We start from the raw sequence: 14,780 nt of genomic DNA on the forward strand, positions 1-14,780 counted from the left end.
TTGCACGTGGTCTGTGGTTGTGAGGCCGGATAGATGTACTGCCAAATTCTCTAAAACGACGTTGGAGGCAGCTTATGGTAGAGAAATGAACATTCAATTCTCTGGCAACAGCTCTGGTGGACATTCCTGCAGTCAGCATGTCAATTGTACGATCCCTCAAAACTTGAGACATCTGTGGCATTGTGTTGTGTGACAAAACTGTACATTTTAGAGTGGCCTTTTATTGTCCCCAGCACAAGGTGCACTTGTGTAATGATCATGCTGTTTAATCAACTTCTTGATATGCCACACCTGTCAGGTGGATGGATTATCTTGGCAAAGGAGAAATGCTCAAAAACAGGATGTAAACAAATTTGTGTGCAAAATTTGAGAGAAATAAGCTTTTTGTGATTTCTGTGATCTTTTATTTTAGCTCATGAAACATGGGACCAACACTTTACATGTTGCGTTCATATTTTTGTTCAGTATATGTAGATATCTTTGTTAAAAAGAATACTATATTTCCCTTGATGGAATGATGCTGAATGTAAATGTCTCAACTTACCCCACTCCCCTACAGGTTAACTATTGAATTCCCCCAACTGTACGTTAGGACTACAAAAGAAGAAAGCTTGGCAATGTAATGCGTATGAAGCATAAAATGTGTTATGCTATTTGAAAAAATGCAATGACATCGGTAACATTTCTTGCTGGGTATAGATAGTCTTTGCTGTTACAAAATCATTCCAAAAACGATATCTATGTGAACCTAGTTTTGTTAATAGCATAGCTAATCTACATCTCCATTTTGCACTTGTCCTTCGATATGAGCACACATCTCATTAAGATATTGAGATGATTAAAACAAAGGGGTTATTCATAACACCTGGGCCGTGTTCATTAGGCCCCAACTGGAAGAAAACTGACTGAAACAGGGAGGGACTTTCTGTTCCATTGCAAAACATTTTCGCTCCTGGTGTGCCCTAATGAATAAGACCTGTTGTGTTCAAAATTGTTTTTAAATCTGTTGCGTGCCCTAATGATCACAACCCTGACTGCCATGGTCAATTTGTCAATTGCACTTTGGCACCCAATTCTGAATAAGAAGCATCCTTCTGAATGGATTGTGGACTATCCTGTAAACATTCTGGAGATTATATATACATCAGTCAAAATTAACTTTACATTTGAGAAACAATTTTCATTAAAAACAATTTTTGAATGATGTTTTATTGTCACATACACCAGAATGATGATGGTAGTATGACGATAGTACATATATTTATGGTGGAGGTTATATTATGAATAACTCATATTCTTGGTGTCCTCCTCATTATTCACATCCTTCATAACAAATTATTATTTACACTGACTTGCCAAAGCTTAGACCATTGTTCCTCCCTCTAAGTGATTTCAATACAAAATGTATACATTTCTACTGTGCCAATTATGGCCAGATAGTTATATTGTTAATACCTCAAACTGAAAAAAATAAAAAATAGTGGTTGCAAAAGCATACCTGATACTTACTGCGACTTCTTATTTATGTATAGTTTGACATTTGGTGGACCGTTTTGTTTACACAATACACAAATTACATAATCTAAATAAATGATTAGAACTGAAAATGCCCAAACTTAAGATTGATCTAAACTGTACGTCTCTTGTACGTGCTCTCTTCCCATATACAATCCGCCAAGTCATTTGAGCCTGAGTAAAAAAAAGAAAGAAAAATAATACAATGAAATATTCTATGGTATCCAGGATGCCAATTTCCGTTGTCAGTAGTAATGATCTCATTCGGAAAAATTTAACATTTCTGCAACCCGTTCTTAAACTCCTCAGATGGTCATTCTTTGGCTGCTACGGGGCATGAGGTCCCAGAACTCGTGACAGAGGCACTGGCAGAAGCCGTAGACCATGATCATGACAAGGCTTGCCGGGACCAGGCTTACCAGAAGGACCCCCAGGGTGGTCTTCTGCATGATGAGCAGGTAGACCCCCATGGGCAAGGAGCTGAAGTAGAGGAGCCCCAACACCCACACCAGAGCCCGGGCGGCGCAGTTCCACACCGTCCACCTCTGGGTGATGGAGGCCATGGAGTCCAGGCTGGAGGAGTGGTAATCCCTACCCTGGATGGTGGTTACTCCGGGGGGGTGGGAGTGAAGCTGGTAGGGGTGGTGGTCCTGAGGAGATGGAGGCGGTTCCATGATGGTGATGACCATGTAGTTCGGCGAGCCGCGGATGGAGGAGTAGGTGTGGGTGGTGGTGGTGCTGGTGGTAGTGGTAGTGGAGGAGGAGGGGGAGCCGCTGGGAGGGTTGCCCATGAGCGAGTTTAGATGCCTGGGGCTGAGCAGCAGCTCGGTGGGGCCCTCGTGGTGGTAGTGCAAGTTCCTCTGGTTCCGGGTCTGGAGGGCCAGCGCCGCCACCAAGTTGCAGTCATCTGGCAGGCTGCCCACCGCCTCGCCCGGGAAACTAGTGACGAAGCGGCAAAACGGGCACACCACAGCGTTGGGGGGCGACTCGCCCAGGTCTAAGATCTTGGCCAGGCACTTGGCACACAGGCGGTGACAGCACTCGAGGACCTTAGGGCGCCGGCTGCCTAGGCTATATGGGCAGTAGCAGATCTTGCACTCCAGCTCCTCCGTGCTGAAGCCCTCCACTATCCCCCCTTCCTCCATATTCCGTAACTTCCCCATCATCCTCTTTCTTTCTTTTTTTCTTTTTTTTTCTTCTATTTTTTTTTTTTTTTTCTTTCTTTCTTTCTTTCTTTCTTTCTTTCTTTCTTTCTTTCTTTCTTTCTTTCTTTCTTTCTTTCTTTCTTTCTTTCTTTCTTTCTTTCTTTCTTTCTTTCTTTCTTTCTCAATCTGTATGCCTCAGCGCCCCACAGGGTCAACGGAGGAAGATGTCAGTCCAAGGCTTTTGGGGAAATTCAGCGTTGGGGAACATGGCGAGAGGCAGCAGCAGCCTTCCGACGGCGACGACAGTAGCAACGCTATGCTCCGGAGGAGGTTTTAGGGTCATCCTGGTTGTCTGTGCAGCTCCTGTGGTGTGTGTATGTGTGTGTGTGTTTATGCGAAGCCTAGTGCATTCTAGTTAAAGTGCGCCTCAGCGCGGTTTGGGGTAGGCCTAACTTTGCGTCATGCGGGGCAAAAAGCCTTTCATGCACCACAGAGAGAGAGAAAGAGAGCGAGATGGAGGGGAGAGGCCATCAGTGGAAAAAAAACATTAGTGTTAACACAGCATTAGAACAGAACAAACAGAGGCAACGAACAACAAAGCAGGGCCTGTACAAACCAGGGCTGGAATTTTCGAGCCCAGGCTTTTGTTGCCAGTTTAAATTCAGTCCAATTAGTGGTGGATTCCCCTTTCGTTTTCTGGTACTCTGTCTGTTAATGGTGTGTGTGTGTGTGTGTGTGTGTGTGTCTGTGGTGTGTGTGTGTGTCATGAAGAATCTTCCAATGAGTTTTCGGTCTGAAGGAGATGACAGGATGTACTGATCAACTCAATGTTGATGATCATTTTTCATGAAGTGACGATAACATGGAGGACGTGAAGATTTATGGGCCAGTAAAGACTTCTGTGATTAGGAGGGAAAGTGGAGCAGGTCATTGTTGGGGATAGTGATTTGGCAGTAAACTGTGCTCTTGTACTCTCTTTGAAAGAACTTCTAAGCCTATTCACAATGATATTGGGCTGGATGCTGAAAGGGGAAACTTGCTGAATTATCAGAGAAAAGATAGTCAAAGATTTTATTTTAGGCTATTTACAGAAAAATAAGTCCTGGATGCTTTGCTAGCAATAGACAACAAGAAATCCACAGGGGCTGACCAATTGGATCCTAAGTGTGCAGCACCTCAATAACCCACATTTGTTATCTAACATTATTATCAGGAAATATTCCAAAAGTATGGAAATCAGCTCTTGTGCTGCCACTCCATAAGGGCGGTGATAGTAGTGATCTTAATAGTTATCGGCCCATTTCAAGGCTTCTTTGTCTAGCTAAGATTCTTGAACCCTTGGTAAATGTACAACTTTTTTATCTGAGAAATGCATTTTGAATGTAAACCCATTAGGGTTTAGACCTGGGCATAGCACTATTACAGCAACCACTTTAGTTGTTAATGATCTTGTCAATGCTTTAGACACTAAAATGAAATGTGCTGCTTTGTTTGTGGACCTGTCAAAGCTTTTGATACTGTTGATCATGCTATTGTATTGAATAAGTTGTCCTCGATAGGCCTGAGCTCTGACGCCTGTTCATGGTTTCATGATTATCTTAGTGACAGAACTCAGGCCATAGTGATTGATGGGGTTAAGTCCGAATTTCTTGAAGTACATAAAGATGTTCTGCAGGGGTCGATACTAGGACCTGTTCTTTTCACTATTTATATGAATGCTATTGGTAAATCTGTTCAAATGTTTACATTTCATCTATATGCGGATGATACTATTATGTACGTAATTGCCCCGACTACTGACCCTGGCTGTGACAAGGCTACATTCCGATTTTGCAGTTGTGCAGGAAGCCCTTACTGATTTAAAACTCATACTTAATACGGGCAAAATACATGTTGTTTTCAAGTTCTCGTAAGATTGTCTCAGATGGGTTACATCTTAACTCATCAGATGGTTCTATAATCGAACGAGTCCTTGCATACTGTGGCATACCAGGGGGTTTGATCAAGACGTTTATACAGATCAGACACAAGTGTGATACCTCAGTTTCAAGGGTGTTTATTTCAAACAATAAAGACAAATTAAAGAAACCGGTCTCCTCCAGGAGACCTCTTCCAGGTTACCGCCTGGAAGAACGCCGAGCCCCTCGGTTCTAGCAGACCGTGAGGATTTCTATCCGATAGCAACCTCTCACTACCTCCAACCCTCCCGTGTGCTGCCCTCCTGGCAGCTTTATGGGCCCTGTACGGCTGGTGAGCAATCAGCCCCTTGATTACTCACCAGCCTCAATCAGTCCCAATTAGTCCTGGCCAAAGGACCAGTCGAGACCTGGCACGTCCAGCAGAGGGAGCCACCGCCGCGTGATGTAGACTCCGTCTGTCACCAGGCCTCGACGAGTCTCCTCCTGGTGGCTTGTCTGCGGTACACCACAATACAAATACCTAGGTATTTGAATTGACAATGATTTATCGTTTAAAAAAACATATGACTGAGATTGTTAAGAAACTAAGATGTAATTTTTTTTCTTTTACAGAAACAGATCTTGTCTCTCTCTAGTCAGCAGGAAGCAGATTGTGCAGTCAACCTTTCCACCTGTTCTTGATTATGGTGATACTATTTATCAAATTGCAGCTGCCTCTACTCTTAAACCCCTGGATGCCGTTTTTCATAGCGCCCTTTGTTTTTTCACAGGAGACAGTTGTATTACTCATCACTGCATTCTTTACCAAAAGGTCGGCTGGACCTCTTTGAAGTCACATAGATCACATCATTACGCTCTTTTTGTTTACAAAGCCCTGCTCCACAAACTCCCGACTTACCTATCATCACTGTTAAGATTTAAAATGAAAAGTTATCAAACCCGTTCACAGGGTTGGTTAACTCTGGAGACTCTTCTGGTGTCTAGAGAGTTAGATAAATCAGCCTTTAATTTCCTTCCACCTTTACATGTGGAATGATCTACAATACACTTTAAAATTTGAGGAATTGGTGCCTCTAGGGCATTTCAGACGGTTATTAGGGGACCTTTTTACTGGAGAATTTGTCAGTTTTTTATGATTGTGTTTTGCTTTTTGTGTATTGTTGTGCATAATAACGTGTATTTTAATGTGTATATGAATGTGTCGTTTAATGCGTTTATTGTATTTTGATGTGTATTGTGGTGCTATACAGGGCTCACCTGGAAAAGAGCCCTTGATCTCTGCATTGATTCCCTGTCAAAAAAAGGTTAAATAAAATGTTAAAAATACACAGCCAATGCAATGGAGTTCACAGCGCAATGGGGGGAAATGTGTCAGGGATTTTTCTCATCCACATACTTCTTTCACTCTTTGAGGGATTACCAGTGATGGATCTAGCAAATTATTTTAGATTTGGATTGGTTGGAAGTTTGACTCAAATGCTTGATTGCATAATGCTCTCTTCCTAAATTGCTGTTCATAACGGTGGAAATAAGATGACTATCACTTGTATTTGTCACCAAATGAACCACTGTTTCTGAGAGTTATGTTGGTACAACAAACAAAACTAAAAACGAATAATGACCATACACAGGGTTGCATGCATACCTAGGGTGCATACACATATTATTTCACAGTGCACACACATACAGTGCTGTGAAACAGTATTTGCCCCCTTTCTGATTTTCTCTATTTTTGCATGTTTTTTATACTGAATGTTATCAGATCTTTAACCAAAACCTAATATTAGATAAAGGGAACCTGAGTTTACAAATAACAATAAAAAAATGTACTTATTTTATTTATTTAACCAGAATTCATGGTTCCTTCTATTAAGGCAAGTCGTCCAGGACCTGAGGCAGCAAAGCATCCCCAAACCATCAAACTACCACCACCATGCTTGACCGTTGGGATAAGGTTCTTACTGTGGAATGCAGCGTTTGGTTTTCACCAGGCATAATGGGGTGCCATCAGAAAGGGGGCAAATACTTTTCACAACACTGTACATGCGGACACACACACACAGAGAGAGAGAGAGAGAGAGAGAGATGGGCAAAGATGCATCAAAATGTATCTTGTTACAAAATACAAAATACCCTAAAGACCAATGTATCAAAATAAACTACAAGAAACTGGTGTAAAAAATGTATTTAATTAAAATACATTTACAAGTTATAAAACATCCTGTGACCCTTGGTTAACACGCTATGAACAGTACCAATAGCCCAGACAATTGGCACAGTTCATAGTGTTAGTCTCTGTGGCCACCTATTACTCAATATTTGCTGCAGTGGTGTCAGAAATTAGATACTGTGCATTACCATGAGCGTGACATGGAGGTGCAAAAGTTTGTAAGAAGTTGAGGAACAGGACTCACTTTCCGAGTTTACTCCCCCCTTTTGGACCAACACTGCATTATCCTCGCTCTAGAAGTACATCCTTGTACTTCTACTTTCTTTCAAGCTCCTCCACTCATCCACCAACACCTCTCATCGCCACAAAATGGTGCCATAAGACTTCTAATACCAATGCAGCAAATCTGGGGTGATATGGGGCCACAAAATCTTGAATCGCTATAAAGAATGGTAGAAAACTATTTTGAAAATACAAAACATCATTCTCTGGAGTATTTTGTTACAAATAACTGGTGGTTTTTTAAAAGACTTTCAAATACATGAAACAGGAATACTGCCTATCTCTGCACACACCCACATACAGTCCATGGCATGATTTGCATGTCTAATGTATTGCAACCGACGACAGGTATACATAAACATTGTCTAATTTAAGCAGGGCTTAATGATTAACATAATTTGATTAAAATAGGTCTGTCTGCTTAGGACTCACAACACTGTTAAGAACAATAGTTGTCTAACACCAAATCTACCCATAGTCCCTCCCTAGACCCTACCAGCACGGACGGCCCTTGTGTAAATGTTAGATAAAAAAGAATTGGATAGGTATAAGAAATATGTCGGGGAAATGTGGAGCTAATACCATATTGCTTCTTCTTCCTATCAAATACATTTCAATCTACAAGAAGTGCCGTGGAGTAGGGGCTAAGGGCTGATTTAGAATTGGACAAAATAAAAGGATAGGGGCTCTTCAATACTGTAGTGAGAAAGTCATGTAGTGCAGCTTCAGCGCCACCCAGTGGTACATCTTCACACTGTCCCAGTAAAATATTCAATTATCGTAAATAATGTTTGAATCCCACCACAGTTTGACTAGGGGTCTCTTCCCCTGTACTTAATATTTCCTTTTATCAATAATGGATTGTGAATCATCTCTTCTTATCAAAACATACTTTTTTTTCAAATAGAGTATTAGATATTGCCATCAGAACTGAGACACAGGGGTCTGTCTACCCATAGAGATCCTATAAATTACTATTGTTCTAATTCCTAGTTCTATGGGTCTACCTCGCAAGACCAAGAGAGCCTTTTTTTTACCTGCATCAGTACCGATTTAAATCAAATGTGAATCTTGTGACTTTGTGTTTATTGTGTATAATGTATTGTATGTCATGTGTATTGTGCTTTTATGTATTTATTGTTAATTTGGATACCACTGTGAAAAATAAGGTTATTCTATTCTATTTGCAGGTTGTGTGGTTTGGAGATATCACTTTGTCATGCTAATAATAGTTTGAATCAATTCACTGCTCACTAGATGTTTGTGTCAATTTCCCTGATTACTTACCCTTTATATAGCACTCTTTTGTTATCAGGAAGTATTGGTTATGTTTCCTTGTCTGACATTTCTCTTGTTTTGTATCTTTCTGTGTTCATTATTATTAAACTCCCTAACTGCACCTGTTTCCTGACTCCCTGCGTCAACGTTACAGGGGCACAGTGTCCTTCGCTCCCGCTTGTCACAGTAAAGCCGGGTGTATCCTACACGATTTTGGCCCGATTTAGTTGTCCCAGACACGTTTTTGAGATTGGAGACAAAATCCCCATGTCATTGCACAGGCCCCTAGGCCTACTCAGTGCGCGCGGCCATCACTGACGCTTGTTTAATGTGAGCAGCTCAGAGACTCAATCTGAGGGCCTTCCCAGACGTCCCGATATTTTCAAACATGTCTGATTTTTATCTGCACACAATCTTCAATGCTCTTGTAGTGTGAGATGTGCAACAAGAAGATTTGAGAACGGTGATCAGCAATAGCCAATGAGAGCTCGCCAGAGAAGATGCCAGTGAGATGATTACGATTTTTAGCATCTCACAAAATGTGTAGACTCTCGGGCAGGAGCGATTACTAGGGGGTAACTCTTTATTCACATAAAGACCACAAGATGTCACCAAATTATTTTGCCAACATTTTCCCTGGCTGCCACTGCTCTTGCTCTACAAAAAATGTCCTCTGTGTCATCACAACTTTTGGAGATATTTCAACAAAACGATTTTGTGGTAAGTTTATCAGCTGCTAGGAGTGCTAGCTAGAACCTAACTACCAACCAGATCGTCTGAGGTAAAATACATTAAAAAGATAACATAACTTAATTGCAGTTGCAAATGTTTCCACTAGTGACTGATATCTTTACAATGAATGTTACTTTATAGCCTTTTAGCTATTTTACACAGCATTTTATGTCATATTGTTTGATAGCTAGCTATGTTTTTGAGAGAGTTGAATGGTCCTGGCACACCAAAAAATGGTGTCAAGGGAAGCCAGTTTGGATTTGGCTTCACACCAACACATCACATCAAAAGCAAAGCTAATTGGCTAGCTAGCTAGCTATAATTGTCCCTTTCCTAAATTAGCCATGGATGGAGATAGGGATTTGGACTTCTGGTTTTACTTAATTATCCGTACTGGCCAATGATTATATCAGCGATTCTGATCCAACCATAAATTCATACATTGTGCCCCTGGCCTGAGAGGATGGAAGTTCAATATGTAGCTAGATGTAGCTAGTAGGGTAATGTTAACTAGCTAGCTCATCGTTGCCCATGAAAGGAAGTTAGGCTAGCCAGCAAGCATTTTAGCCAGGTAGCCTAGGACAACAAAAACTAAAAGTGTGTATTGAGTCATAGACCGTTTCAGCAACACGAAAGAGAGGAGGATGGCATTGACATTTCTCTAGGGTGAGTCAACATGTTTTTTCTACTTGCACACACACACACCCACATACACAGAAATCAGTACCATGGACAGCCACATCATGTTCAGCTTACGTTGATTGGACCAAATTGTTTTTGGTTTCTTTTAGTTGCCACTGTATTAGACTAAGCATAGGTGATTTGATGATGTTGAAGTTGAAATTATGCTGGAATAGTGGAGACAGCTCCTGTTTTCTTTGCAAATTGCGGTAACCCCATGGTTCTAAATCAATAGTTGTTTAGTAGTCCGAAAATGTATTCTTATTGTCTTGGCCTTAGACCTACATATCAAGGTGGCAAGGCCTATGTACTAACAGGATTTATAGAGCAAACAGCATAATTATTACAACACATACAGAAGGTTGTAATATGGCTTTTTTTCTGGCTTGGCTTCCCCAGTGATTTTACCCACGCACTGCTACTGTGTACATTAAGTGTATATTTTGCATTTGTGAAATTATTTTGATGTGATATGAAAGTAAAGGGCTTTGTGTGTCTAGAACCGTATCGCAATTAAGAATCGATTCAGGTTATGTTGGAGTATTTGGCTGTTTTGGCTGCCAGAGCCAGTCTACCTCTGAAAATAACATATAAGGTCCTTTGACCTTAAGGAGTAAAATTAAGCTCCTTTTGAGTACATCTTGGGCTAGGTGACATCCAGATAGTTACTACCAATATTATAAGTTATTTATCATGTAGGCTATTATCCTACTGGAAATAAAAAATCACGTGGAATGGAACAAGTTGGAGATGGTGACCAAATCCAGATGGTGACTAATACAGTTATTTCTCCCTCGCCCATCAACATGAGCTTTCTTTTAAGTAGCACCATGCTGCTGTTGTTGCTAGCTAGCCAGCATAAACTAGCTGGGAAGGTTTTATCAGGACGACTGACTGAACCGAATCCATTAGTCTCCACACTCGACTCAGCTGCGCGACATAGGTCAACCATTTGTGCACCAGGCGTGTCCGTATAGCTTCTCCCACGTCAGAATCGACCCGGATTCTAGGATGCTGCCACAGAGGCGGGGCCGGAGGCTGCAGCGGTGAGTCTGGCCAGGGCTGGACACTCAGGTGGGGCGATGGCGGCGGCTGGGCACGAGGAAGAGCAGGCTGTTATAGGGGACTGTCGCATTTCAAACGTGATCAACTGGAAGAGACCTTTCAGGACCACGACATTCTTTGCTGCCACCACTGCTGTGTACTGGTAAGCATGACGCAGTGGAAATGATGTCAGTCGTTGAAAACCACCTATTGAAACCATTGACTGCTTTTACAATTGTTCTCTATTATTATAGCATATCTGTACAATTCTATTTGTGGTGAAATGTTGTGTATATTATAGCCTACAGTATCATGATTTGCAAAGCAGATCTTTGATTTGGAGTGAGTGCATATTGTATGCAATTACAATATGATGCAACATCATGACATGGCTGTGTATAATGACAAATTCATCATTTGTGTTGGATAGGGAGTGGGAACAACAAAAGGATCGACTCTCTGTGTGTGTGTGTCTGTGTGTGTGTGCGCGCGCGTGCGTGTGCGCGTGTATGTGTGTGTGCCTATAGTGGAAACATTGAATAAGCAACAGTCCTTCCCCACTTATACATTATTCTGACATTAATTATGTCTGCAGCTAACCTAAGCATTTCTTAGGTAAACAATCTATTTGGGTTAACAGGACATTTTATGCAATCATGCAAATGCTCAAATCCTGTTTTGTTTGTTTTGTTCCTCACAGTAGGCTGTTGCCTGGATTATAAACTTGTAAAGATTATAGCTGTGCTATTACCTTGGCCAAGCAAGTGTAACTCAATGTCAACAACACAAAAACAAGGCATGTTATGACTAGAAAATGGGAACAGAAGAGAGAAAGTAAAAGAGAGGTTTTCGTAGTCATGGTTTTACAGTGAAGGGCATTGAGTGGTATTGAATGCATATTGCCCTTACAAAAAAAGATCACGGTTTTGAAACTGCCGTAAAAGTGCAGTAACTGCAGTCGACGTGGTATTTTGGATGCAGTAATTGCAGAATAACAGCACTGTAACTGCAGTTACACTACAAAATTACTGCAGTAAAAGAAACGGTGTTCTTTTGGACGCAGTATTTGCAGCATTCTGCAGTTATACTGCACTCAAACTACAGTTATACTGCTGTGTACTGCAGTTATACTGCACTCTGACTGCAATCTTTTTTTTGTGAGAGTGAAAATGTCTCAACCCAATATCAGTTTGAGACAATTAATCATTTCTCAATATGTTTGTCTGTTTAATTTGTTCACTAATTGAGTTAGTTAGCTGCAATCCTTAATGATTTGTTGAATTCTTCTCCATGTACAGTACAAGCTCACAACATGGCATCAGGATGAGAGATAAGACAGATAATGACATTGTTTATTTCTGATCCTCTAGGTTTGTGGCCCTCAGTTCCTATAGAGCGTACTGTCTTCTTGCCCTTTCCTTGGCTCTGATGGTGACAGTGCTGCTTGTTAAAGATGTGGCTCTCTCCAGATGTGTCTCTTTCTCTAAAGGTATGCAGTGCACCGCTCAATACTTAAGGGATAAACGCCAACATTCTGTACATTACCTTGGAAATAATGGACAACGCAGCGCAGAGTCCCTTTGCGGAGTTCATTTTTCCAAGGTTTGTTTGTTTAAATGTCATTTATCCAGAGCGACTTACAGGAGCTATTAGGGTTAAGTGCCTTATTCACAGGCACATCAACAGATTCTTCACCTAGTCGGCTCGGGGATTCGAACCAGCAACCTTTCAGTTACTAGCCCAACGCTCTTAACTGCTAGGCTACCTGCCGGTAACGTACAGAATGGAGGCGTTTATCCCGCTTATACCACAGTTGCCCCCAAAAATATATGAAAGCAAACATTTACCGGTCAAAATACTTTAATTTCGTTGATATTTTCTTTTTTATAAGCAAATTCATACTTTCTCAGCTTTTGGTTGCTACAGACTCGCAACCCAGTCGTTCGTTCGATTAGTTCGATATTTATGGATGTGACCCAGTCGTTCGTTCTTTATGTTCCTTTGCCATGCTCGCTGGCAATGTTCTTATCCCTTGCTTGCTAGCTAGCCAGCTAGCTACGGCTAACACAGTCACAACCTCTGCAGCCAGAATAACAGCAAAGGAGCTGTTTTCTATTGACTTTTATTTGCATACATCCATAACATTGAGCTGATAATGCCCTATTTTGCCTGGCATAGCTAGAAAAGTTTGCCTTCTCATCAGGACACTCAACACTGTTCATTATGAGGAGATCGCGTTGCATATCAAACACTAGGCTAGAAGCTAGGCAAATAGTTTGTTGCTAGCAAACCTGCCAATATGACAAGCTAATTAAAAAATATCAGTTGCTGAAAACAGCTGGTCAAACTAGAAACGTGGGAGTATTTGACAGCATAGCGCCACTTGCGTCATGACTGCAACAGTAGGGACCAGAGAAATTCATGTTCATCCCTCACCACGTTAAGTCATCAGATGCTCCAAAAAAAGATGTCTCTGCAAAAACAAATCAATGCTAGCTAGTTAGCTACGTTTTTTCCTCATTGGACCTGCATTTACAATGTATCCAATTTTGGTTTGTGTGGTTGTTGGTTTAGCTTTCAGTAACTTTGTAGCAAGTACAGTCTGCATGTTTGGCGCTTATTGCGTCATTGCAAGGTGTTTCAATATTTTTTCCAACTGTCCCGTTATCTGGTTTTAATGTCCATTCTAGAATGCCCTTCTAACCAATCAGAAACGAGTATTAAACAATGCTGTGGTATAACTGATTATTATGCTTTGCATTTGACTAAAGGGTTCAGTTTTATTTGTGATGAAAAAAAATATATATAATGAATATGAAAGCATATTTTTGTTGTTGTAGTACACCGGCAATGTTATCACTGAAAGGTGATGAAATAAGAACAACACTCCATTTTGTATGTATACTTGCTCAGATGGGGGTGGGGGTGAGAAATTGTATTCTGCGGGGGCTGGTATGGGGGCAGGCTTTTGTTCCAGCGTAGATTGAAGAATATAATTGATTGAGTGGTACAATCAGGTGTGTTAAAGGGATAGTTCGGGATTTTGGCAATGAGACCCTTTAATTACTTCCCCAGAGTCAGATGAACTCGTGGATACCATTTTTATGTCTCTGCGTGTAGTTTGAAGGAAGTTTCTTTCTAGCTTTGCGTAATTGCTAACTAGCATTAGCGAAATGACTGGAAGTCTGTCCTGTAGACCCCTCAAACTCAACTCTGGATCTCGAAGCCAGTTCCATTGCTTTTTTTCAGTGTTCCCCTCTAATCAGGGACTGATTTAGACGGTTGCAATTAATGATCAGTTAGAACAGAAAACCAGCAGGCTCCGGACCTCGTAGGGCAAGAGTTGAATACCCCTGCTGTAGACTTCTAGTCATTTCGCTAACGCTAGTTAGCACTGGCTCGCAAAACGACCTCTAACTTCCTTCATAATAGAGGCAGAGACATACAAATGATATCCACACATTTATCTGACTCTTGGGAAGTAGATAAAGTTTGCCAAAATCCCGAACTAACCCTTTAATGCTGGGCTGGAGCCAAAGCCTGCATAGATACTGTTGCTTGCAGGGTAAGATTGCCCTATATACAGTGTCTTCGGAAAGTAGTCATACCCCTTGACTTTTTCAACATTTTGTTACGTTACAGCCTTATTCTAAAATGGATTAAATATTATTTTTCTACACAAAATACCCCATAATGTCAAAGCGAAAACAGGTTTTTATAATTTTTTTGCAAATGTATTAAATTTTTTAAAACAGAAATACCTTATTTATATAAGTATTCAGACCCTTTGCTATGAGACTCGAAATTGAGCTCAGGTGCATCCTGTTTCTAGGCCAACTGTGATAAATTAAATTGATTTGACACGATTTGGAAAGGCACACACCAGTCTGAGGTCCGGAACGCTCTGGAGCAGGTTTTCATCAAGGATCTCTCTGTACTTTGCTCCGTTCATCTTTGCCTCGATCCTGACTAGTCTCCCAGTTCCTGCTGCTGAAAAACATCCCCACAGCATGA

The 14,780-nt window shown here is 41.2% G+C and overlaps 2 protein-coding genes across 2 annotated transcripts in view; one reads left to right on the forward strand and one right to left on the reverse strand.

Moving 5' to 3' along the window:
• Positions 1–482: 482 nt before the first annotated feature.
• rnf182 (ring finger protein 182) lies at positions 483–2,677 on the reverse strand. The gene has a single exon (XM_041841121.2). It carries the CDS (start codon positions 2,658–2,660, stop codon positions 1,821–1,823), a length of 840 nt encoding a protein of 279 aa, XP_041697055.2. The 5' UTR covers positions 2,661–2,677; the 3' UTR covers positions 483–1,820.
• Positions 2,678–10,635: 7,958 nt separating this feature from the next.
• Positions 10,636–14,780, forward strand: part of retreg1 (reticulophagy regulator 1) — a 75,481-nt gene continuing 71,336 nt past the window's right edge. The window contains exons 1-2 of the mRNA XM_041841466.2: positions 10,636–10,929; positions 12,137–12,255. Of these exons, the coding sequence (XP_041697400.2) occupies positions 10,805–10,929; positions 12,137–12,255 (244 nt within the window). The 5' untranslated portion in view covers positions 10,636–10,804. The remainder of the gene's footprint in view (positions 10,930–12,136; positions 12,256–14,780) is intronic.

Source organism: Coregonus clupeaformis, chromosome 21 (assembly GCF_020615455.1).
Source record: "Coregonus clupeaformis isolate EN_2021a chromosome 21, ASM2061545v1, whole genome shotgun sequence".
Classification (NCBI taxonomy): Eukaryota; Metazoa; Chordata; class Actinopteri; order Salmoniformes; family Salmonidae; genus Coregonus; species Coregonus clupeaformis.